The following is a 25,731-nucleotide window of genomic DNA, read 5'->3' on the forward strand; positions in this document are numbered from 1 at the left end:
GACAATATGGGACAGGCAGGCCAAGCCTTCCTATCTCCTCCATGCTAGAACCGTGTATTTCTGTGTGTGCGCGTGCAAACGGTGTGTGTGCGTGTGCGTGTGCGTGTGTGGGTGTGTTGGAAGGCGAGCCGTAATAATGATGCTGCACTGTGCATGGACACATTACAGCACAAAAAAAGTGTCTACATCACAGTTAGACAAATTCAAGACACCTATTAAATACCAAGTACTTAAAATAAGAGATAAAAAAACACGTGTCCAACTTGGGTTATATTATGTCAAGTTGTTTTATTCACAGCCCACGAACCAGATTTTTTTTGTCATCAAAACCCAAATTGAGAAGAACGCTACAGTAGGCCTACATCACAAAGAGTTAATTATCCAGCGCTCCCTTGGCACTGCCGTAATGAGCGACCTGACAATTAGGTTTACATGCTGCGCATGTCTCCTTTAAGAGCATATCAGATAGCAATCTTTATCAAACATACTCTATAAAATCCCCCTGTCAATTGCAATTATACAGATCTTCATCATAGACACGCATAACTGAATACACGCCTGCTTTACATTTCAGAGTGCACACAAGACGTTCCTGTGCCTACAAAAGGAAGGGTGTGTGTGTGTGTGTGTGTGTGTGTGTGTGTGTGTGTGTGTGTGTGTGTGTGTGTGTGTGTGTGTGTGTGTGTGTGTGTGTGTGTGTGTGTGTGTGTGTGTGTGTGTGGGAGGGGGCAAGGAGCTAAATCTTTGACGAGCCACAGCATAGGCCTTCGGTAGTCTGTTTAATGATGTCTTTAGAAATGTCTAAATCACACAGTAAATAAAGCCCCAGTCGTGAGTGAAGTTTCGGGGGGGGGAGAACAGAGTGTGATGTGTAATGCGTGGTAACAAGAGTGATCAGAATGCAGGTGTGCCACAGAGTGACGTCCTCGGAAGCACTAGGCTCAGGAGAGGATCTGGGAGTGCGTTGAATTGTTTCTCAGGGCTCGTGGAAAGCCTGTCAACGAGTGTGTTTATTGCATTGCATTGAAAAACCGAGATTGGTATGTTGCAGATGGGGGATGAATAATATAAATAATAATTGTATACGATAGCGAGAAAATGCTCCAACGCTCAATATGCAAATAGGGGGAATATAGCGGTGCGCATTTTGAATCAAGTTGATTTCAGTTAACAAGCTTGCTAAAATAATAATGTTACTAACATCACTTATATAGAAAATCAGACATTAACATCAGGACTTTAAAGATGCATAGCTGTTTTTTGCTATATATATCCGAACAAAGAAATAAGTAAAAGGCCGCAAATGGTTTCGCTATATCTTTTAACATTATCGTCCTACAATAATCTACATTTGATAGTCAAATGTATCACCTTGTTAATAAGTGTGCAATATATTCAATATTCTAACCAATATGTTGTCATTTGATTTGAAAACAGACACATAATATCAAAACATATATTTTATAATTAATAAAAAAATATGCATTTTGTAACATTGAATACTGTTCATATTCCCCAAAATCTCAAAAAGTATCAAAATCAGCTGTGTAAGTGATGGTAATAGAAGGATTGATGGCTCTTTGCTGCCATCTTGGGTAAGTGAAATGACATTACATAAATTCTCCAATTGGTCGATCCCTTTTCAGCTGATTTCTTGTTTGCTGAATAAAGGTATGCGCAATTTCATATCAGATAAAAAGTATCAAACATGCAATAATTGGTTATTACAATATTTCTGTATTCAATGTATCGTGATAAGAAAATCTTGGAATGTTGAGGCCTTGGAAAACAGTTGAAGAAAATATTATTCAATTATATTGCATTTAATTTAGCTGCAGTGTTCACCCCATTATGAATAGAATATGAACCTGTTGTATTATTGAAAAGGTTTTTCTAGCAGGGAGAAGAAAGCCTTCTGAGCTGGATGTGCTGATTAGTGTGTCTTTGACAGCTAGGATCAAGATCACAGGAGGAATAAAGAAGGAATCCGATATGGTCCAAACATTATTGACTAGTTGATAGACCAATTACTGAAAGGCCCTGATGTTCATTTAGTCTGCATGAAATGTTTCACCAACTGAATGATTGTAGGTCTCAAATACATACACATTTGCACCAGACGGTTGTCTTTTAAATCTATTTATTCATTGTGGAATTTTTTGGTAAAATTTGGAACAATCAGATAAGGCAATAAAGTCTGCATTTAGTCAAGTTATAACTATATCAACAGAAAAACGCTTTGCTACTGCAAGGAGCACTACAATTGCAGTGAATCAAGCAATAGAGAGGTTAATCTGCTGAAGGGATTTATGGGGGTTGTAGTTGCATACCGTGGCATCACAAATTCACAACACTGAACTTGAAGCCGGAAACCAACAATGCAAAGGGCAGAGTTGCGCCTTGTAACTGATACAGAGTTTAAGAAGTTTTCTACAGCAACCAGTCTACAAGGTGTTGATTTGAAACCTTTGAAGACACTATAATTTGTTTCCTACTGATGACAAGTTTGGTTTGACCAATAACGATATATATATGAAGTGAAAGAAGCGAAATTCCCAGTGCAAATATGTTTAAATGAGTTACTGAAAGCAGTGATCTGAAATGGGATCAATTTTATTTTTTATTTTTAATTAAACATTTTAAAATGATGCAACAATAAAGTATTGTTGCAAGTGGCCTGTATACATACAGGCCACATAGGCCATATAGGCCTTAACATGTTTTTTGCAAAGCAAAAAAAAATTATGTGGATGTTTCCAACATTCTCATATGTCTCTGTTTTTTAATTTTCTCCCTGTGCAAATATGTTTTTGAATGAGTTTCTGAAAGCTTACTTGTGAGATCAGAGGTAAAATAGGATAAAGTTAAAATAGAACTCACGCTGGAGACCCTGATGAGGATGGGTTGCCGTGGACACCAGTCTTCCTCGTGGAGGCTCACCGTTCTTGTCCAGAGTTGCCTGACGAAACGCTTTGGAACGGCCCTCAAGTCAGGACTGATTTTCTCTGGCCACCGTGGAACTGTTGAGACCGGACACAGTACATCATAGAGTACTGGGTAAGAGTCTATTCCTTCTGATCATAAATACATTTAAAAAAAACACACAGACACATTGAAGAATAGACTAATGTGTGTGTGTGTACATATGCCTTTCTATACATCAATTATTCAAATTTTACATTCAATGTTACAATTTTGAAGGTGAAAAACAGCAGAATTGAATTAAAGTATAATTAAAGTCCAAAAGGCAGAAATTTAGTTTTTTTTATCAGTTAAATCTAGACGATTGAAGATAAATTGCTACTGCCAGTGTACAGTAACCCTACATTCACACTACATGCGTCCGTCGTCGGATGACCGAGGGCGTGTCTGACATATGGGGGAGTAGCCTTTGTCGACGTAGCTTGCAGCCAATCAAATTACTCCCCGCTCAAAGCCAGCTTTTTCCTGCTTGTTGTCTTTATTGCAAAATGGATCCCTTAGTCACAAGGGAGTGTTGCCCCTGCACGTGTGCAGAGACTGGTACAGTATTGGGCTATTGCCCACAGCAATAACCTTTTCCTCAATTTTTAAATCCCCCGCTGCTGACCGGCTTTTTGACATATCCACGTGGGGTGGGTCACAAAGGCGATTTCATTGGACAGAGTCCAAGTAGCGTCATAGTGTCGATTTGCATAACTGCGATCTGATTGGCCAACGGATCTGTCGCTGCCCGAAAAGTTTAACATTTCTCACATTTTCACGCAGGACACGGAGCCGACAGAACTGACGGACCCACAATGCATTTCGAAAGAGTCCCATGGAGAAGGGTCTAGCTGCAGGCTTGGGCGTAGCTTACCTGTGCATCCAATATTTTTTTTAACTATCCGTTAAAACGGAGACGCCAAGCAATGTGATTGGTCCTCTAACAAAATCATTTACGGATTACTTCTCCGGTTTGACTTTCCACCTTATTTACTTTCTCCATTGTTTACTTTGCATATTAAACCAATAAAACACCAAATAAGATTTGAAAAGCTTTGGAAGTTTATTTACAACACTATTTACATAGTTTGCAGTCAAGACACGATCGATCGGTCGGCGAATTGCATTGCGTATCCGACATCCCGACAGAGAACTTTGAATGCTCGAGGGGTCTCCGTAGTAGTGGGATGATATTGGTCCCATGCAAAGTAAGGTAGTGTCAACTTTTGGACGCAGTCCAAGGAGCCGAGAGAACGGACGGACCTTCTATGCATTTCGAGAGCGTCCCATGCAAGGTCAATGAGATCTGTCGACGGACGGAGGTGTTGAATGTTAGGTAAAGTCCCGCCCTACGGAAAATACGGATGGGGACCCTTTTGTCCGGTCCCGGAGGTCGTTTTGTCCGTCAGTGGGTGCCGCTTTCGGATGACACAAAGCAAAATCATCCCCTCTACTGATGCCATGTTTGCGATTGTCGATGCCAGTAATTTGCGACACGACAGTCACTGCTCTCTAGAGGATGTATTGCGTAACATTCATAAGCACACGCTGAAACCGGACAGAGGTATGAAGGTTAGTACCGGAGACAACGTTTGGTACGGACAGACAAATTTCGTCCGGATCCAGAGGAATGAATCAACCTTAAGGCCATGTTCACACTACCTTCGTCCGTCGACGGATCTCATTGACTTTGCATGGGGCGCTCGCGAAATGCATTGTGGGGCCGTCCGTCTATTCAGCTCCGTGGCCTGCGTCAGAAAGTTGAGAAATGTTCAACTTTGTCGGCCAATAAGATCGCAGTTATGAATATACACTCCACGTGACTACTGGATCCATTTTGCAATAACAAGCAGTAAGAAGCAGGAAAAATCTGGCAGTTATATTTTTTTAAAGAAATGTGGAATGATAGGATTGTTTTTAATCACCTTTTGATTATGTCATCTTTTGTATTTATATCCACACATCGGCTTTGTAGTGGGAAGCGATTTGATTGGCTGCAGCATGCGTCTACAAAGACTAGTCCCCTATACGTCAGACACCCCCTCGGTAATCTGTCGATGGACGCTTGTAGTTTGAATAAGGCGTAAGGCAGTGGTTTTCAAATGGGGGTATGCACTAGTGATGGATTCAATGATTATTTTCCTTGATTCAGTTCGCCTTGAAGAATCGTTCAGAATCGTTCGTTCGTTCAGTCGAGTTTACGGTAGCTGTGAATCGAATCATGGAATGCACGGTTCTCAGCTTATTCAGTCACTCAGTCAGAAGTCGGTCATCAACATTACAACTTTAACCAAACACAGCGGTATGGGGAAGGGCGTAGTTGATTATTGGATGTTTAACATAACAAGATCATAGACTTGATTTAGCAATGATGGTGGGGGTCCTGGGTGGAGAGAGAACCATGAAAAAACGAGACAGATTGACGAGACATTCAAATATTTGATTATCTGGCATGACGCAGAAAGTACAAAGACAGCATGCATTAAACATTTCAATGATATTGAATCTTATTACCGTACGCTGGCTCCCTTGGTGTGCGTTCACACCAAGGGAATTCCGCTGCAAAAAAATCGCTGCAAAATTTTCCGTTAGCTTTTGTCACTCAAGTCGCTCATGACGTACATTTCAATTTTGCAGCTGCATTTAAAAGGAGCCGTATGCTTTTAGTACAGACAGCCATAACAAAGAGTGAACTCCCATACACTTTGTCCATATTGCAGAGACGGATTTGCTTGTTGGATAAAGTGCTTAGACAGCAACTAGGACAGTGATTCCCCTCCAATATATATCTATTAAAAAAATCCTAAAATGTAACCTACAACCGAGAACAAAAAAATGTTGCGTGCTGTAGTAGGCTAGTTAAAATATGTTTCACTGGTCTGCATCTGCAAATCATGATCGGCACTCATTCGTCAAACAAATTGACATTGGCGCACATGGCTAATTTGCATAGGCGCACAGGACTGGCTGGCTCCGCAAGACAAATAATGGAACATATTTATCTATCTATCTAGGCCTATCTGTCTATCTATCTATCTTTCTATCTATCTATCTATCCATCCATCTATCAACGCGTGTTTAGTTTAAATGTGATGTATTTTGTGTATGTCCTGTCAGACTTGTCTCCCTTGTTCTGTGTGGTCTTGTAGGCTACAGTCCTGTGTGAGCCGAATAACCTAAATGAATTCCCGACGATTTGTGTCTTTTGGTATTAATAAAGACTTGACTAGGCATCTATATAGACTATTTAATTAAAAATGATTCACCTCAGGCTCCGTGAATAGTGGGGAATAGCAGGAATAGAGGGATAAAAGACAAGAGACATATCCCTTGTAATTTATCCCTCGTCTTGTCGATTAGTTTGTGTATGTGACGATTTCAAAAACATGTTCTGCTTAATGCATGACTACACGCGATTGGTTGGTTAGATTGGTGGTATGGAGCAAATGAAAATGATTCCCGCTTAAATGCGAACGTTCTAGATCGCAAATATTTTCTATAAATACTCCCGCTTATCATCACTTTGTATCAAAATCACTATGGATGTTGCACTCATTAACTATTGAACACAAAAAAGAATACAAAGCTGTCATTATCACTGTCACTGACAGCGTTATATCGTTTCACTTCTTATGAAATGTACTTGTAAGTCGCTTTGGATAAAAGCGTCTGCTAAATATCATTTGTTAGCTGTCTATCCTCTATTAAACTGCATTGAAGTGACACGTTTGTTCCGTGCATTATTCATTTGCATTATTATTGCATTATTATGCTTGCATTATTCCTTGGCCCAACGTATTATTCCTTTGCACAGCGTATGTATTTTCAATATTTGAAAACGATATCGTCCCATTCAGAGCAAGGAAGATTAGTATGCTAGGATCTCGGTTAGCAGGCATGCATCTCGCCTATTTTACAATAATCTCAAACGTTTCATTAACTTACACACCAGACCAACCAACCACGCGTGACACCTCCGCCCAGGCCAGAGCCTTTTTGTTGCGATCTCTGAAATGAAAAAGGCTCGGATCGTACAACACTGGGTGCCCAGTTACAGCCGCGATACATTTTTCAGTCAACATTTTGTACAGTCACTAGGAACCAAAAACGTAGGTAGGAACCAAAGTGCCAGTGTTCGGTGTTTCCTTGGGATCTACTCAAGCAAAGGGCATCTATATTCCGATTGGCTGTCAGTGTTTGGCCACTGAAACGCGTCATAGTAATTTGCATGAAGTTCAGCCGTCTTGAACTTTTTTTGGTCGCTCTGGTCGCTCACCTTTTGCCGCTGGTAGCGTTTGACGTTTGTGTCGCTTTGGTCGCTCTTGCCCATAGAAAGTGAATGACTTCCGGTGATTTGGCAGCTCAATTCGCTTTTGGTGTGAACGCACAGTAAGCCTCTTCCCTCTTCAACACTCAGTCAGTGAACGAACAGTGAGTCAGCGAGTACTAGGACTAGTGGGTCTGGGAGGAGTCGAGTCTGAGAACGAACGAGACGAACGAGAGAGAAGAATCAGTTTGGTTCGTTCTTGTTAAAGATTTATTCATTCGGACTGATTCGGTAGCGAACGACCCATCACTAATACGCACAACCTAAGGGTACTTTGGAGTACTGCAGGGACTCCTCAGAAAATGTATCACATTTTTTTACCCTGAGGAAGTTGCTTACACTGCCGAATAGAAAACACATATTTATTTATGTTCTTTTTATAATTTTTCTTCCCAAAAAGTTTTGTGCAGGTGAAACTGAAAAAGATATCTTATAGGGAGCTCACTCGTAGAAAGTTTGAGAACCACTGCAGAAAGGCATCGAATTGATTTATCATAAAAACCATGATAATTGAACTTTGGATAACCGTTAAAGGGGACCTATTATGCTTTTTCGACTTTTATGACCTATAAACGTTGTTATAATGATTGATAGTCATGTTTAACCATACTAAAGTGTCAAATAATGACGTACATGCTTTTCGACGTATTCCCTGCTGACAGTCTGGGGTAGCTGTGCAGAGCGCTAAACACTCGGGACAAGAGGCGAGGGGGAGGGGGGCGAGGGGGCGGAGAAGGACGAAACGGAGCGTTGACAGAGAAGGCTGAAAGCGCCCAGATGAGATGAAGAGTTTCCCGAAAATCTACATCGTTTTTTGTGTATGGTTAAACATGACAATCAATCATTATAACAACGTTTATAGGTCATAAAAGTCAAAAAGCATAATAGGTCCCCTTTAAACAGGTAACATTCCTCACGCAACCAAATGTAGCGACAGTGGCCACACTTGCTAAGTTTGTTTTGCATTCAATGAAAAATATGACCGAAGGCATTGGGCGCACCAGAGATTATTCAGCCTTCGAAAAGGCCCTCTTATCTGTAATGTCATGTGCACCATGTGCAACTACCTCAAGGCCACATGGTGCCATATTTAATGTTTGATTATTTATTATTTATTTATAATGTTTTATTCATTACGGAGTGTCTCAAAAGTTTTGATTGATTTAAACACATGAGAAAGCAGAGACACCCCTAGGAAGATCCTTTACTACCTGTTCTTTTAAAACTGCACATGCACAGAAAAAGCGATATTTTTTGGGTAATTTGATCTACACAAACTATACGCTATGAAAGCTGAGACTCCCCTGGTCCCAACAGTCCAAACCATATCATGCTCTGAACAAAACTCGAATAGAGGTAAAATAATAAATGAATAAGAACAAACTTCAATTTTTCTTTATGCAACCAAATATTATGCCTTACCTTTGTTGTTATTGTCGTCAACGTTTGATCGCATAAAACCACCATAAACGGACAATCAAGTGTCTGGGCATGCTTTACTTAACATGGTGTTTACAATCAACGTATTTTAGCCAAGAGAGTTTCAGAGGATATAGATAAATTGCCTTCAATGAGAGCATATGCTCTTCATCGCCGTCTGATGGCCGTATGGTGCAACTACTATTGTTTGGCTTGGTGTCATTAAATTACAGAAATTTCAATAGGGTGTTCAAAATGTTATATTGTGATAATCAAGTTTATATTGTGAATTATTTTAATGTTTACACAAATAAAAATTGCAAAGTGCTGCTTTTATTTGCTTTTTAAAGTAAAACTTGGAGAAACAATTTTAGTGTGTGGGTGTGTGAGTACTTTTTGAAAATGTGAGCACATTTTAAAAATACCATGATAATACTGATATTGATACTGATCATTTGGTCATGATAATCGTGATGTTAAATTTTCCTACCATTTCCTCTCTAGTCCTGATAAAACATGTCTAATTGACAGTGGTGTTTTTCCTCGATACTGGCCCGGCTCTGCACAGTTCGGCTCGGCGCTGCAGCCCAGTGCGGCTGGGATCTGCGTTTGCATTACTACCGGTGTTACACCCTTGTCTGCTACCCATCGTAAATTTTGACCCCAGGGGTCACAGTTGCATATTTTCTGAAACATGCACGAGCGTAAAGCTTAGACCGTCATGAAGTCGTTCACATGCAGAAACACGCACAAGCATAAAGGGTAGACCGAGTAAACTACTAATAACTAACCGTAAAATGCCACGTTTTAAGCTTGTGCATGTTTCTGCACGTGAAGGACTTCATGCCTGTCTACTATTAAACTTGTGCATGTTGCAGAAAATGTGCTACACTGACCCCTGAGGTCACACTTTACAAGTGGTAACAGAATACGGTGTCACACAGGGCTTCCCAATGGAAAGTGTGTCTTTAACTGATGTCGCGCTTGCCTTGGCTCGAAATAGCAACACATTAATTTCCTATTTCGTTTTAAATTATAGACTACCATAAAATCAGATTTCTGAGTTTAAGACGCATTTAATATATTTGGTTTGTTTCAGACGGAGAGCGACATACATTGATATATACAATTCACTTCAACATTCAGTCTTTTTTTTTGTAATGAGAAATACGAGTTTTATCAAAATTTCTACATGGACGAACAAAGACTAATCCAAAGAGATTTTCCCAATTGATCATTGAAAGTGTACAGAGTATACACTATAAACAATATAACGCTGAATCAATCTGCATTTTATGATAAAGTTGAGGATATTGTGGCATTTCTAATTGAGCAGGAGTTTGCCATCCTGATGGGCGATGAGGAGGCGTGGGTGACAGATGCCTCTCAGGGATCCCTGACAGTTCCACTGAGGTTGTGTGAACTGTCTTGAACAGCAGCTCTGGTCCCCTTCAGTAGCTCTGTTTGGGCTTTAACACATGGGTAACTGTGACCTAAGATACTGTAATCACCAGAGACTCAGGATAATGAGGCACAACTATTAATAGATATTGACCTTGTTTTTTCATAAAATCTGAATGGACAAATTTCGAGCAAATACACAAAACCACAACCAACAATAGGTGTGGTTCATCCAAAGGGAAAGTATTGAAAGCTATACAAAAATGAGAAGACGTGTATTGGCACTACATCAACATTTTAATCCCATTTCATTAAGACAATTTAGGCTATATGATAAATCTAGGTGTGGCAATATCCAAGTTATACATGTAAGATGACTAACTAGCAGCAGAGGCCAAAACGCATGATGGAAGATGGAACAAAATTCCCGGATGTCTGGAAAACGAGTTTGTACTCATACACACAGTATTGTCTCATTGTGTCCCATGAAACATGGATTGAGAGATGGATGGAGAGAAAAAAGTTTTAAAAAAACTAAATAATTTGGGTATAACTGTCAAAAAAAGACAGACATGGCAATATTACAACCTTGGGACCAGGGTGCCAGGGACTGAAGCACATTGTGTGTTTGTATACTGACTTGTCAAGCTGGATGAGTGGATAGGAGAAGTGAGAGAACTTGAGCATTAATTAGTAAGGACTGGCAGGCATAACATTCAAGGTCTGCTACACACTGGCCTAAGAGATTTGGTCGGCTTTGAAAGCACCCAGGGGTGCTATTAAGACATCAAACAAACAGTTAATGTGCATCTCCTGGGATTGGTTCATAAAGGTGAGAGTTACATTGTTTGTTTTTACACAGACATGTAAGCACACAGACATGTAAGATAGGAGCATCAGAGTGTGCCCATCGCTTATCGTATAGCACATGTTTTATCGATGAGAAACATGAACATAGTTTCAGGCCACTTTCTACTGCTGAAGTTGAAGTATTGCTGTTTAACTGAAAAAAAAAAATTGAATGTCCTATGATCTTTTTAGGTTTTTAGGATCTAGTTATCCTAAATACAAAATTGCCATTAGAGTAAGTGTGGTGAGGTCGCAAAAAAAAAACAGCCCTTATGTTTCAGAACTTTTTTTATTTTTAACATTGACTTGAATGTTGTTTTTTACTCGTCTTTGGAGTGATCTTGTCCCATCTTTTTACAGTTGAACACATGTGTCGATAAAATACAATTTATTATTTTTTTCTACACGCAATAATTGCAAGATTCTTTTTCTCATGCTCACATAGTAAACACATTTTTCCATCAAGATGAGGACATACTCATCCATCCACATTTGTTATTGTATGAAGAGTGGAATATATACACAACTAGTCCCAATATGCATTCACTGGGCTAATACAGGGCTTATGAAACGACACAATTATTAGTAAATACATTTATCTTGGTTTTCTCAAGCCTATAGTGTTAGCCCTCCAGAATTCATAAGGGGCTGTGTCGTTTCCGTCTGCCGAAAGCCTGGGCTCCAACGTTGGTGGGGACAAAGTTTCTGTTACCCGTTCCCCCTGAGCGACTCAGATAGTCAGCTAGCCTGTGGGTCACGCATGTGGCTGTGTTGCACGCCCGTTTCTCTGCTGTCACACTGCTTTAGAGAAGGACCATGTTGACATTTACTTCATGCAAAAACATATATATTGAATATGATTTGTTTCAACATGTTGCAATGAGTGCACCTTGTGTGAAAAAGTTGTCATATTGTGTCACATGACACAGTTGGTTGGACACAATAACAAACCGAATAAGCAGAAGTTAAAGAAGCTCATTTTTGGCCACATTAGTCTGTGAGAACCAAAATTATTGGAAAATAGGCGAGGCCAGGTGGAAAAAAAATCCTTTAAGGTGGACAATACTAGAATACAATTAACTTTTGAAAATATTGGCAAAAATATAATATTTAATAAAAGCTAAAACCCATAAGTTAGAACATTCAATTACAAACCATAAAACCAAATTAATAATTGTTCTGTGTGAAGGAAACTGTCTTTCACATCCTTCAGTGAGAAAAAAGGATCATATAGTGTATCAACCAATTAACACATATCTTATGTGATGGACTTTTTTTTTTGTTTAGCAAACAATGAGGATAGCCATTGCAACGTTCATTCAATGTTTGAATGGAAATAAATGTTGCCAAATGATTTGACTTATCTTACAAATTATAACTAACTAACTAACTATAACTGCCCTTGTGACCCTGTTGAGACCTTCAGAGAGGTCTCTTGAACTTCCTGGTTTGGCCAATGACTATTGATTATATATATGCACCAAAAAGGTATGATGAGGTATATAATGATATATAATGATAATTTTTAAACAATTTTTTGGCTCCTCGAAGACCGATTCCAAGTAGTTCCATTTGAATCGGCCTGCCAACTCAAATTCCCGACCCCTGACTTGATAATTATTCAGATGGAATGATAGAATAAAATGAAAGCATAAGAAGGAAAAAGTTAGTAATACTCATTCTACATATTTATAATATAAAAGTGCACATTCATCCCCCCCATAACATGTTTTTATAAATATATATATATAAAATAAGTTATCTATGTCATGTTGCTTGTCGTACCTGTTTCCTTTAGCCACGTTCGGCGGTTGCTCAGCTGAGGTGGTATGCATGAATTCCTGGAAGAGAGCGTCAAGGAGCTTCTGGGCGCTATGCCTGACTAGTGACACTCGGTCCGACTCTGTCCCTGAAGCGGCTCTGGAGTGATACAATTAAAATGATCAGACTGTCACGAATCGGTTCCATCTCTAGATACATTTTGACATGCATCTTGAAGGAGAAGCCAGGACAAGACATTAAAGACATATTTTTGTATACAATATAGATATATATTATATTGTATTTTAATATTATACATAGTTTTACAATATTCATGTTGTACACCTTTTTAAATGCATTATATTCTGATGTTTTATCCTCCACAATTAAGATGACTGGTTTCCAGATTTGTGTGGTTGCCAGAATGTGTTGAAAATGTGTTTTTGTGCATGATAATGGTGTGCTGTATGATGAATAAAGCCGTTACACAGAGGCATCCTCAGGAAAGGACACATCGGTGAAAAGGCTCTACAGTTTTATGCGTATCCCTAAAAGAGTGTGACCTGGACGGTGCAGCGTGCAGGCTGGGCTTCTGGATGCTGACCAGGGCATACGCAAGCAGGACAGCAGAAATCTTCAGCACAATCATCGTCCCTCTGAATCAAAATACAACAACCAAAGACACTGCAAACTTATCATTGAGGCTCATGTCCCTGAAATTCTAAAAAAGCTTCCAATAATCTGGCATAGTACTTGTAGTTTTACAGTTAGTAGCCATCGATCAAAGAAGGCATCTCCGACTATAGCTGTGGGGATGCATGTGAGAGATATTAGCTGTTAATCGTTTTTCATTAGCAGAATAGGCTGTTCTCTGATGCAAACATTTTCCACCAAAATTTAAAAAAAAAAGTCATATTAAATAACAAAAAAATAGCAGAGCCAAAAAATTCACAGTAAAATGAAATACTCACCTACCCTGATTTATATTTGTGTCGAATTGATATATATATATATAATTTATATAACTGATAGTCCCCTTGAAATATGTTGTATAGTATCAGCAGAGGGTGTTATATATATACCTCCATGGGTTTATGAATGAGTGGGTGCTTAGGCTTTTGGCCAATCAAAGTGCTTTCTTTTGTAAACCAATCAAAACAAAGTTACAACTTCCAACCAATTAAAAAATATATATTGGTTAAATATGAATTGCGATTGTGGATTGTGTTCTGTGTTCGTTTATGTACAATTGATATACAAAGTATGCACATGTGTGTCTGTCTGTATACGTATGTTTGAGTATATATTCATACAAATTGTATTTTTTTCAGCAGGAGAGCAATTTTACTTTCAAGCACAGAAGCTTAGGAGGAATTTTTGGCACAGCTAAACAAGCATGGAATGCTGTGCATGCCCTAACCTTCAACCTCTGGATGCATGGCTTGGCCTAACCTTCCATCAGCTCAGGGGCTTAGTGGGTCAAAGTTGATTTGAAACAAAACATGGGTTCACACATTTTTTTTTAACATCTGCATATCCCACATAACAACGCATGTTATGTGTTTGGATGCGTGCATGAATGCAATGGTGCATTGACTTTTTTTATGTATTATTTTGTATCATGCCTCTGTGTTATGCATTTGTCTGAGTGTGTGCACGCACATTAATGTATGCATACGTTTCACAAAGATGTAAGGGCAGGTCTTGATCACTGTTTGCTAAGTGTTTGCATTTTACTATAGTAAAATGTAGTTACTATCGTTAATTAAATAGGCCTGTATCAATCGGCGAGCCTCACTATCGTTAACAAGAGTTGAAACCGGGTCAGTGCGGCGGTCTGCCATCTCCACTAATCGACTCCAGCCAACTTCCTTCTGAGATATCATCTTTCCAGTGCTTCAGTGTGCTGTGTAGGCCCAATATTAAAGTTGCAATGTGAAAGATTGAGCCCTTCCCAGATAGTAGGCAGGAGACGTCCAGAATTAGAAACAATTCAATAATATAGTTCTGTCCACTCGTTCTATAATGTTATAACTGGCTATGAAACGGTGGGACTCGTACTAGCCTAGCTCGATCAGCAATTTTTCATCTAGGACCTAGTGGAATAATGGCACATGCGACTGTAAAAGTGTACTTTTAAATGTATGTGGGGTGGGCAAACAAACCAGACCGAATGTTACCTCTCCAGTAGCTAGAAGCAGAACAAAGTTCAACAATGGATTTCGTGGAGCGGCTTTCTGGCCAATCTTAGAATAAGAGGCGGGGGGAGCGAGACCGTGCAAGATGATACTTATGCCTCAGTCACTTTCCGGAGAGAATGCGAGGACAAGTATAGGGGGTAGGGGGATATACACAATATGCTTCAATTGGATTCCAGAGCTTTATGGTCACTGTCTTGCAGGCAGGCGTCCTTTGCTGCGAGCTTTGTGGTGATTGCATTTCTTATGCTCCTACTGGTTCGCCAGCTCGTCAAACAGAGGAGACCGCCCGGATTCCCCCCTGGCCCATCACCCATCCCGGTCATTGGCAACATATACTCTCTCGCCACGGAGCCGCACGTCTTTCTCAAGAAACAAAGTGAAGTTCATGGACAGGTAGGCCTACTTGTTCCGATTTTTTCTTATTGAATGTGTTGCATAATCATTCCGTATTTTATGTTGTTCTTGGACAATGCCGGCAGATATTTAATCATCGCTCGCCGTCACGCACATACGCAAGCGCAACATTGTTAGTTAACTTTCCGTGCAGAAAGGGCTCTAGAAGGCGTGCACGTTCGTGCATAGCCGCACGCACGCATACACACTGAACTCACGCACAATTGTCTCAATACAAAACAAGGGATGTTTTGTGTCTAAAGCATGCATTGTTAACGCTGTTAAATACCCAACGTTGGAAGCCTATACTTGATTATGATGATAATCAGATAATCTTCAAACTCACTATTATTTTTAAAAAGGCTACAAGTTAGTAGGTCAACTTTGTACAGAACTATAAAAACGGTATGTATTTTTCAGATCTTCAGTCTGGATCTGGGAGGCATATTGACAGTCGTGCTCAATGGATATGATTGCATCAGAGAGTGCCTCTATCATCAGAGTGAAGTCTTTGCTGACCGCCCCTCCTTGCCTTTATTCAAGAAAATGACCAAAATGGGTGGTAAGTTGATAAAGCATGATAACACTAAAAACATATAATGTTATGTGTTCAAAGTGAGAATATAATAAAGTTTGAATTAATTATTTTTGCATTATTATAATTTTGCTATTTTCGTCAAAGGACTCCTCAACCATAAATATGGCAGGGGCTGGATTGAACATCGCAAGCTAGCCTGCAACTCGTTCCGCTACTTTGGAAGCGGCCAGCGGCAGTTCGAAAGGAGGATCTCGGAGGAGTGCATGTTCTTCGTGGACGCCATCGACGTGCACAAGGGCAAGCCCTTTAACCCCAAACACCTGGTGACCAACGCCGTGTCCAACATCACCAACCTCATCATCTTCGGCCAGCGTTTCACGTACGACGACCACAACTTCCAGCACATGATTGAGCTCTTCAGCGAGAATGTGGAGCTGGCCGTGAGCGGCTGGGCCCTCCTCTACAATGCCTTCCCCTGGATCGAGTATGTGCCCTTCGGGAAGCACCAGAAGCTGTTCCGCAACGCGGCGGAGGTCTACCGGTTCCTGCAGCAGGTGATCGAGGACTTCTCGCAGGGCCGGGTACCCCAGGCACCGCGTCACTATGTAGACGCCTATCTGGATGAGCTTGAGCAGAGCACCAAAGACCCCGGCACGTCGTACTCCAGGGAGAACCTCATCTACTCGGTGGGCGAGCTCATCATCGCGGGCACCGAGACCACAACAAACACCTTGCGCTGGGCCATGCTGTATATGGCTCTCTATCCCAACATACAAGGTTAGTACCGAGAAGCAGGCTTCCTCGCTGCCACACATCACCCACTAGGAATCAAGCACTCGCAGGTTGATGTATGAGGATGCCGGTGAATCAATACGTGGTACAGGAGTGCAATGGGCTCACACAAAGATTTGCAAGTTGTGAGTATTTAGAGATTTTTGATGTTTTTTGTCGAACAGAGAGGGTCCATCAGGAGATTGACAGCGTCCTGGTCAACGGGAGAGCGCCATCACTGGAGGACAAGCAGAGAATGCCGTATGTGGAGGCGGTTCTTCACGAGGTCCTGCGCTTCTGCAACATTGTACCCCTGGGTATTTTCCGTGCCACCTCCCAGGATGCGAACGTTAATGGATACACAATCCCAAAAGGAACCATGGTGATCACCAACCTGTACTCGGTGCACTTTGATGAAAAATACTGGAACGATCCCGGGGTCTTCTCACCGCAGAGGTTCCTGGACAGTAACGGCAACTTTGTCAGACGGGAAGCCTTCTTGCCCTTCTCCCTGGGTTAGTTGACTTCCCTTCTTCAAATATCATCATCAACTCTCACGCTTCATTTATTGAATGGGTTTTAGAATGTATCTCTGTGCAGAAATGATGTGTGGCCTAACATTGAGCAATGTTTTTGGTTGCCAGTATTAACAAATATCTCAATGCAAGGTTATCTTCAACATGTAACTTCTTCCAAGTGCTGTTGTGTTGCATGTACAGCTCAATCTGGCCACTTCCTTAAACATTTTATTTCCTTCATTTTTGTAGGAAGACGTCAATGTCTGGGTGAGCAACTGGCCAGGATGGAAATGTTTCTTTTCTTCACCACTATGCTCCAGAGGTTTCATCTCCAGTTCCCTCCAGGAACCGTGCCAAATCTCACTCCCAAACTTGGCATGACCCTGCAGCCCATGCCTTACTCCATATGTGCCGTCCGCAGACAGCCCACGCGGCTGTCCTCGCCGGACACAGAGAGACAGGTGTACAGTAGCACTGCTTGTCAACCCATTAAAGTCTACACTCCAATGTCCTGCACAGAAAATAAACTTCATGGTTCAGACACATAGAACCTTCTACCTTTCCAGAGAAATATTGACACATGTATGCCGATGTATTCATTCGGCATTAATGCTTTTTACATGCATTAAGGGATACCTCATTTGGCACTTAACATTGGACAGGTGAAGGTGTCTGTCCGGTAGCAATAGGCAGTAGTTTGCACACAACAACGAAGCAGCAGGGACAAGAAAGATTTACTTTTTTTTTAACTTGTGGACATTCTGGAAACCAATGTGTAAATTCAAGTTAAAACAGAAGTCTGCTGATCAGAGATTGGCTCAATGAAATATGAACGAGGTGCTTTTGGCGACAGTGACAGTTGTGGTGAATGATTGATGAAAGAACCACCTCTGCAAAAGGTCATGGTCTTGCCTTACTGAGGTCCAGCTAAATGGGATACGGTGTAGAAATGTGTTCCAACTGTAGGAAGAAAAGGGCCGGGCCAACTTTCCACGAAAACTGTGCATTGCGTATGGCAGGCTGGATTCGTGCCATGTTCCACGTTATCTGAACTAACTGTGACCCTGGCTCTTGGGATTGTGTTCTGTGGAAATATGCTCTCTTAGAATGAGACTGGAGAATTGGTGACCGTCAGGAAACACTTGCGGAACATTTCATTCTACTAAATGGATGACGGCCCCTACTCAAAAAGCACATTTGTGTGTGAAGTTCATAATGCTGAAATGTATTTTATATTGTTTGAATGTTTGAACTTCCTAAAATAAACTTTTTTATTTACAGATTTTAATTTGTCATAAAACTTCAACCTGAAATCGAGATTGTATATTAGAGCAATGCATACTTTTACCATGTTGCTCCTTATGAAACCATTACAATGCATCTGCAAACAGATTTATTTTACCCATGAGAAATTCTCCATGCTGTTCTTGTTGCTTTTGCCGCTCTTCGAAGGGAAATTACCTAAATTCACTAAGAACAGAAAAAGTGAATCAATAAGTCCACAATGTACAGTATAAAATGGAGCATATGTATTTTTATTATGCATCCCAAATTCATGTCTGGTGTGATGTAATTGTATCTTATCATATCTTATATATCACATGTATTTGGTTTAATCATAGCTTATTGCTCCTTTAACTATAGGTGCCTATTTTTGGAATTGGAAACGCGCACACACACACACACACACACACACACACACACACACACACACACACACACACACACACACACACACACACACACACACACACACACACACACACACACACACACACACACACTGAAACAAAGAAAAGAGAGAACTGCAGATACTTGGATGGTGGTTTATGACAAGCTATAAATAACAAAAATCACCCCTTCTCCAACAACAACATTGATATGGGTGAATTGTTACGTTAAATAAATGCACACATCTGAATGCTACATAAGGGTGAACAGCCATCGGTAGATGAATTTATGGCACAACCAATCAGAGGACACTGTGCGGTGGGCACAGTGAGGGGCCAACAAATGGTCAACTTTTAACATCACGAGTTTAGTGACAGATGGGCTGGTTGGAGGCTGTGAGGGCTTATCTGCGTAGAGTGTGCACCGAGCTGCTGCCACACACACTATGTTGACCCCAGCTCTGACTCATGCCTCATGGTTATGTGACTACATGTGTCGTTTACGTCCCTCAGCCAATAAAAGGGGTCAAGTTGACAATTGGTTGACTGGACTGACACTAAGACAACAGTGATAGAAAAACAACGAGGGCCAGAGTGGTTATGATACAAAGAAGGGAGATGCTGAAATGCTCAAACAAAGCCGAAATATAGAACACCAAAAGAAAAAATTATAACCCACAGTTGAAGACCCGGAAATAGATTGAACATAAAAATGCGGAAAAGAAAAAAGGTAATTACAGGGACTCAATGTACAATACATGTATACCAGCTGCATGTACAAAACAGATGCAATCAGGTGATTAATTCAAAAACACAGCATATTTATATGCACATACTGTTTTTGTGCAGAGGCTAAATACTTGTTTGGTATTAAAATGTGCACACTACCTATTTTTGTCATTAGAATATTACTTTAATGAATTATATTTCATACTCAAAAAATGATGATACAATTATGGGCTATCGGTACAGGCTAGGATTTAACTAACTGTATGTAATTAAATGTCTTGTTTCAGTGGAATGCCGAAAGTTTTTACGGATAAAAGTGGAGAGCTAATGTGGTTGGGATTTGTTGATTTGTTGGTTTTTACACCCGTCTAGTCACACATCACAAAAAAAAACAATCAATCAACACAGCTAAAAACCAAACCAGATGGAAAGAGAATCTCTGGTTCTCTTCTGTACACACTGGCCTGGGTCACGGGTTGGCAGGACAGACGCAACATGATTGAGAGAAACAAAGAAAGAAAGCCAAAGAAAAAGACAAAGCAAAAGACAGTTGGAGTGAGAGGATGAAAAAGCTTGTCTAAATATCAGTGTGCTGATTCACTAAAATTTCAATGATGGGGTAGTAATGTGAAAGAAAACAGAACCTGTGCAAACAACAGTGAAACCAACGACCAACCTCATGGTTATACCGTTACATGGTTTGCCGAACCATGGAACGTTGCTGCAAATCCCCTAATGTACATCCTGCTGACACTTAAGAGAAGCGTTCCGCCTCCGACATTAGAATGGATGCAAACAGTTTGTGTCAGATAGTCGGCACACTAGCTCCTCCGCCAAAGATCAGTTCAAGTGCTTCAATTTGTAGCTGTTTCCAAGTTGTTCATAAAAAGATTAAAAACTACTTCAGTCATCCAGATTAAATTTTCTTTGATTTAAAAGTGTATTCAACACCCATGACAATAATATTTGCAAAATAATTATTAAACTTTGCTTGAATCCTGAGTTACCCTTAAAAAATACTTGTAGTTAAAATAAAAACAGAATCCCTTCATTGAAATAGCACTCCGAATCTGACTGGAACATGTTAAAACACCAGAGGAAAACACATACACGGACGCACGCATGCACACACACACACACACACACGCAGACACACACACACATCCAGGCGTGCAAGGACAGACACAACCGCTTACACACTCCCTCACAAACACACACACACACACACGCTTGCTTAATTGCATGCACAAAGACGAAACATTCACACAGACAAAAAAAAAGAGGCAACGGAATAGAGAATCCAACACAAAAGGCAGGTGGTACACATGAGTAAAAGCATCCAAAATGATGCAGATATAATGCTATTTGTCAGTCAACAATTCATATAGTCTTCGTGACTGACTCTGATACAGTGTTTCGTGTCACCAGCAAGGGGAGAGAACTACACAAGCCCAGGATTTTGGCCAACGTGGACTCAATGAGGACTCGGTATATGTTCAGACAGGCACATTTGATATAGAAGTCTAAAATATACCTGACATGGAGGCTCTCCGTCTCTGCTCTTCCCATGTTTCAAACTGTTCACTTTGGTACACTTGTCAATCACTTCCTTATTCATGATTTTCCTTAACATAACTTTAAGTTTTTGTTAGACGGAGTTCTTTTTTTTTGTACCTAAGGGGGGTTAGGAGTTAAGCGTTCTGCAATCAAGGCAGCATTTCAGCGAGGAATTCTTCCTCTCTCTGATCTGTCTCTCTGTTTGCACCAATCACTGAGAGTTCTGGTGCTTTCCTTCCCCCAGGGAGCCCTTGACTCTCCGGGGGGTGAAAGTGCATAGGAGTGGGGGCTCCCGCCATCACAGCAGGGGTCCGCTCACAGTAGTAAGGCCGTGTTTTACTCATCAACATGTCAGCACAGTGAAGGGTGTGTCATGTGTGTGTGTGTGTGTGTGTGTGTGTATGCGTGAGACTATAATCTGTGTTTTTGTTTGTGTGTCTGTGTTTGTTTAATGTGTGTGTGAATGATAGTGTAATTCTTGTGTGTTTGTGTGAACAATATATCGTATACGTGGAGCTGAGTTTGTTAGGTGAAAGGCAGAGAGCGTTTTTTGGGCAACACTTTGTTAGCCTCTCTCACTCTTCATCTGTCCTTTGTCCCCCTCTATTGACGTTCCTCTCCCTCCTCCTCCTCCTGGATGACCTGGATGTCATCAGAAGGGGAGGAGGGGAGGCTGGGCGGCAGACTGGGGGGCTGATTGGGGGGCAGGCAGGGGGGCAGGCGCTCTTGCTGCTGCTGCTGCTGCTGCTTGCCCAGGTCCTTGCTCCTGTCCTCTTCCTCTATGGTCTTCTTCCACACCTTGTGGTTCTCCGTCAGATGCTGCATGATGTTGCAGAACAACCTGCGCCGACCCTTCCTTCTCTCTGGAAGGCAACACATCATTATCATTATCATCATCATCATCATCATCAACACCACAACCCAACAGGATTTATATAGGGCGCTGCCTAGAGGAGGAAATCGCTACAGAACATATTAAGATTGGAATCGAAAATAAGCAGCATGACAGACACTGTTAGACGTGACAGCGGTAATCTTAGTGTTGTTTTGTTTGAAATGCCTCAGCCATCCGTCAGCTCTTCGTGGGTGAAATTCTCGGAGAGAATATCTGTCCTGGTTGACTGCCGCTGTGTTAGACAATTAAGAGAATAGACGGCTCATTTCTGATCAGGGCCTTTCTTCCCGTTTTGGTTCAGGGAATCCGTCATACCCGTCAATCACAGGTGCACACAAGGGCTAAGCATCGCTCCATCAATGGTGTGTGAATGCAACATTTCCCAATGGGGGAGAAACGTATGCAGCCAGCGAGCAGACTGGGGGCCAGCACTTTCTGGATTTTGTTCCTAAATCTTGCGCTCCCCTAGTCTTTCTCTCTGCAACTCTCCTGTCTTACCTACACAAAAATGTAGTGCCATGTTGTATATCTTACTTGGCGAGAGTTCCTCATCGAGCTCATCTTCGTCGGTATCTGTGTCTACCGGCCCCTCTTCATCCTCATCTTCTGACCCTTCCTCTTCGTTGATCCAGTAACCAGGGAGGAGGCCTGCAGCATCGTAAGAGTTGCACAGCGGTCCGACAATGTGAGTTATGAAGGACTCCTGCAGCTTGGCCAGCTGTGGCGAGGAGCGGTCCATGAAGGGGCTGACGGGTAACCCCAGGCTGGCCTCCTCATCCCCCTAAAGAGAGCACACAACACCTGCTTACAATGGCACATTTTCAAAGATAAGGCAGCATTTTCGATAAGCAAAAGGAGCGGTTAAATGGGGTTGTGTATTCAAAATGCTACAAATAAGCCTCTACGTAGTATAAGATGCATCTTATTATGCATATTTACCCAGAACTCAAGATACTTACCTGGAACTGTTACAAAATTGTTTAAATAGAACAATATTTCTTTAGCCGCGACCGCTGCACTACTGATGGTAAAGTAACCGTCAGTAAGTAATTGGCTATAAGGCCAATTAAAGTTTTACGATGGATGATTTGACCCATTTAGAAACTAGGCATATTTGATTTTGTAAGCAATTCCTTTAGACGTAGAGGCTTTGTATTATCTTTCATTGATTGAGAGCAAAATGTGTCACATTCTTTTACTTTATTTAACCTCAGACTCTGTACACTCGTATGCAATTATCCTGCTACACAGGAAGCAATGCAATATTTTTCGTACCACAAACATATTCCAAAGGAAGTGGCAGTTAAAAGTAGTGGAAGAAGTTCAAAGGAGCTAGAATAAAAGTCAGTCAGACATGCATTGGGCTGACTGTCACAGACAGGTCAAGTTGTATTGATTGCGTACTGACGACCAAACAGAGAACTGTTTGCCTTGGCGAGAGGGGGAGTCTGCCAGAGTGCTCGTGTCCAGTGTTACGTGACTGTGTTTTTACCTATGCATTCATGGCCTACCTGCTCATAAAACTCATTGACGATGCCTTCTGTCCATTTGAGGTGCAAGTCACGGGTTTTGGCCGGTCCGTTGATGTCTGCAAGCTTAATGCAGACCTGGCACACTAGCAGCCTGTCGTTCTCATTGGTCCAGTCGATACCTGGACTGTTTACATCATTCACCTGGTTTGAATATATTCAAGTAAAAGGGAGAGCAGAAACAAATAAGATGACAACATTTGAATACATGGATCATGGGATTTGAATCTATAAGATCAGAACGCGCAACCCGATCAAATTCAAAACACCCAGCATTTGTAACTTTGAATCAACGTTGCTTTGCTCATACCTTGGCATTGAACTCGGCCAGGAAGTCAAAGTGCTTCTTGAGGTCCGTGGCGAGTATGGCCTCGATGACAAGGAAGCGAAAGCGCTTGAACTCCACGTGGTCAAGGTTGAGCAGGAAGTTGAACTGGGGCTGGGACAGATAGAGGCTCCAGGCGGAGGCCGCGTGATGGTTCTCCAGCACCGAGCGGTCGTTGTACAGCACCGCCTGCAGGTCCACGCCCACACGGCGGGGGAGAAAGACGGGAGGAAAGGAGAGAGGACACGTCAAACAAAGAAAATAAAAGAGAAAAGGTTGCTGTCTCTAATCTCATCTCTTTCAGGGTTTGATATCCTAATTCCTTCTTAACGACCTCTGCCCTTTGAGCTGCCTTTACCGATTTTGATGATGTTCTGTCGCGCGTTGTACGTCACGCAGACGCTTACGGCAAACAAACACGACAAAATACCAGTGGTGGTGACGGCAAAAGCATATCATGGGATATGGGACAACATTTGGATGAACACATACGAATAAAAGGGATGTTACTTGAATATACACACATTTCCCGATTCAGAGAGGCTTTTTCCAGACATGTGGGCTGTTGACATTATTGATAATCAATAAGTTCAGGGTTCCCTCGCCTTTCATTCAACTCCTTTTCCTGGGACTTTTGCCCAGCACAGACACTATCAGCGGTAACCTAGTAATAATCTATTTTGTGCAAATAAATTATTTAAACAGGCGTATACTGTTAACCTTTTCACCTTTCTACTAAACTAACAACCTGCAATCGGCCCGCATGAGGTGTGCTGGTCTGGCGCTGATAAGACGGATTATGTCATGTCGCGGTTGGAGTCAACACACGCCACAGACAACTTCCACACAACTTTTACTTCAATAGATTTAATAATTGGACGTGGTTTGCTTAACACTATTACTTTTAAGACTTTATGCTTTACTACATGCAATTGGCATTGTCTAAGATATATATATTTTACTTCTCGACATTTTTTGTTGTTGTTGCAGGAACTGCTGTTTATAACATGGATTCCGGATTACATATGGTATGGGTTACTGGGAAGATATACACACTCCTGCTTAGAAGCAACCCCTCAGCTACTGGTTAGTTAAACAAGGATATAGCCTGATGGTGATATGAGTCAGACACAGGCTGGTAGCCACCAGCCAGCTTTCTGGGTGAAAAATAAGTCAGGAATGAACTACAAGGTTCGTCTCTTGTGTCTTTTGTCTGTCCCTTCGCAAGAACGAAAGATGAAATATAAAACAAATATATGGAAGCCCAGAAACCTACTAAAAATTATATGAAGAAGAAAATATTAAAGTTTTTCACCCTTTTCTAAGTAGGCCTGAATAATTAATCACTCAATATTTTTTTTTTTATCTTCAGATGACGTTGTTTCGGGAATCAATTCATGGAGGACTTCATTATGGTGACCCAGCACAATAGCCTGCACTCAGTCTCCTTTAGGGACATTTGGGCTCTGCGAGCATCAAGACAACATACCCGCTGAGACATTAGGGTGACAAACCCAGAAACAAAGCCCCTGCCTACAGTCTTCGAGCCTCAGTGACCATGGACACACACACAGGCCGTTTGACTACACGGGTTGATCCAGACCATGTTCTATGTTCCAGAGATTTCGCCTTTCTTACTTATGAATCTCACCTAACCCTATCAATCCTTAAGGAGTAGGAGACCCTCTTAAACCAGATAGTTCTTTGTGGTGTTCTTGCATAATACATTCCTGATTGAATTGATTTGAAAAAAAAGTTGTCCAAGCGACTTTGTGATGCATTTCTTTTCATCAATTCATTATTGAGTCCCTTTGGAGCAAACTGTTTGCACAGCTGCCACATCATTTATAATCACAACGTAACACCAGAAGAAGATAACAGATT

The 25,731-nt window shown here is 41.3% G+C and overlaps 3 protein-coding genes and 1 long non-coding RNA gene across 10 annotated transcripts in view; 1 reads left to right on the plus strand and 3 right to left on the minus strand.

Moving 5' to 3' along the window:
- Positions 1 to 8,822, minus strand: part of LOC130403963 (uncharacterized) — a 65,920-nt gene extending 57,098 nt beyond the window's left edge. For all 3 annotated transcript variants that reach the window (XR_008904134.1, XR_008904135.1, XR_008904136.1), the window contains exons 1-2: positions 8,714 to 8,822; positions 2,881 to 3,020 (exon numbers count right to left, since the gene is read on the minus strand). This is a non-coding gene — a long non-coding RNA (uncharacterized LOC130403963). The remainder of the gene's footprint in view (positions 1 to 2,880; positions 3,021 to 8,713) is intronic.
- A 2,457-nt stretch (positions 8,823 to 11,279) lies between these two features.
- LOC130403962 (calcitonin gene-related peptide-like) lies at positions 11,280 to 15,025 on the minus strand. 5 transcript variants are annotated; one of them, XM_056608519.1, is made up of 4 exons: positions 14,902 to 15,025; positions 13,285 to 13,377; positions 12,746 to 12,880; positions 11,280 to 11,758 (listed from the first exon to the last, which is right to left on the minus strand). In XM_056608519.1, exons 2-4 carry the CDS (start codon positions 13,368 to 13,370, stop codon positions 11,599 to 11,601), a joined length of 381 nt encoding a protein of 126 aa, XP_056464494.1. In that variant the 5' UTR covers positions 13,371 to 13,377; positions 14,902 to 15,025; the 3' UTR covers positions 11,280 to 11,598. The 5 variants fall into 5 exon arrangements, with proteins under 5 accessions (XP_056464494.1, XP_056464490.1, XP_056464492.1 ...); XM_056608515.1 differs by having other exon boundaries at positions 11,280 to 11,761; XM_056608517.1 differs by lacking the exon at positions 14,902 to 15,025 and adding an exon at positions 13,697 to 14,153 and having other exon boundaries at positions 11,280 to 11,761.
- LOC130403961 (vitamin D 25-hydroxylase) lies at positions 15,014 to 18,794 on the plus strand. The gene is made up of 5 exons (XM_056608514.1): positions 15,014 to 15,315; positions 15,736 to 15,877; positions 15,998 to 16,630; positions 16,810 to 17,139; positions 17,392 to 18,794. The coding sequence occupies exons 1-5, from the start codon at positions 15,079 to 15,081 to the stop codon at positions 17,688 to 17,690; spliced, it is 1,641 nt and encodes a 546-aa protein (XP_056464489.1). The 5' UTR covers positions 15,014 to 15,078; the 3' UTR covers positions 17,691 to 18,794.
- A 125-nt stretch (positions 18,795 to 18,919) lies between these two features.
- pde3b (phosphodiesterase 3B) overlaps positions 18,920 to 25,731 on the minus strand; it is a 37,394-nt gene continuing 30,582 nt past the window's right edge. Inside the window, exons 13-16 of the mRNA XM_056608513.1 lie at positions 23,833 to 24,036; positions 23,505 to 23,666; positions 22,528 to 22,774; positions 18,920 to 21,961 (exon numbers count right to left, since the gene is read on the minus strand). Coding sequence (XP_056464488.1) covers positions 21,702 to 21,961; positions 22,528 to 22,774; positions 23,505 to 23,666; positions 23,833 to 24,036 — 873 coding nt within the window. The 3' untranslated portion in view covers positions 18,920 to 21,701. The remainder of the gene's footprint in view (positions 21,962 to 22,527; positions 22,775 to 23,504; positions 23,667 to 23,832; positions 24,037 to 25,731) is intronic.

This window comes from Gadus chalcogrammus, chromosome 14 (genome assembly GCF_026213295.1).
Source record: "Gadus chalcogrammus isolate NIFS_2021 chromosome 14, NIFS_Gcha_1.0, whole genome shotgun sequence".
Classification (NCBI taxonomy): Eukaryota; Metazoa; Chordata; class Actinopteri; order Gadiformes; family Gadidae; genus Gadus; species Gadus chalcogrammus.

Excerpts from the sequence above, each read along its gene's own strand:
- LOC130403962 (XM_056608515.1), bottom strand. The coding sequence starts at position 13,370 with ATGATTGTGCTGAAGATTTCTGCTGTCCTGCTTGCGTATGCCCTGGTC. Across the intron at positions 12,881-13,284 it reads CTGCACGCTGCACCGTCCAG|AGCCGCTTCAGGGACAGAGT; the intron begins GTCACACTCTTT and ends GTATCACTCCAG. Across the intron at positions 11,762-12,745 it reads AACGTGGCTAAAGGAAACAG|CAGTGTGACAGCAGAGAAAC; the intron begins GTACGACAAGCA and ends CCTTCTCTAAAG.
- LOC130403961 (XM_056608514.1), top strand. The coding sequence starts at position 15,079 with ATGCTTCAATTGGATTCCAGAGCTTTATGGTCACTGTCTTGCAGGCAG. Across the intron at positions 16,631-16,809 it reads TCTCTATCCCAACATACAAG|AGAGGGTCCATCAGGAGATT; the intron begins GTTAGTACCGAG and ends TTTGTCGAACAG. Across the intron at positions 17,140-17,391 it reads CTTCTTGCCCTTCTCCCTGG|GAAGACGTCAATGTCTGGGT; the intron begins GTTAGTTGACTT and ends TCATTTTTGTAG.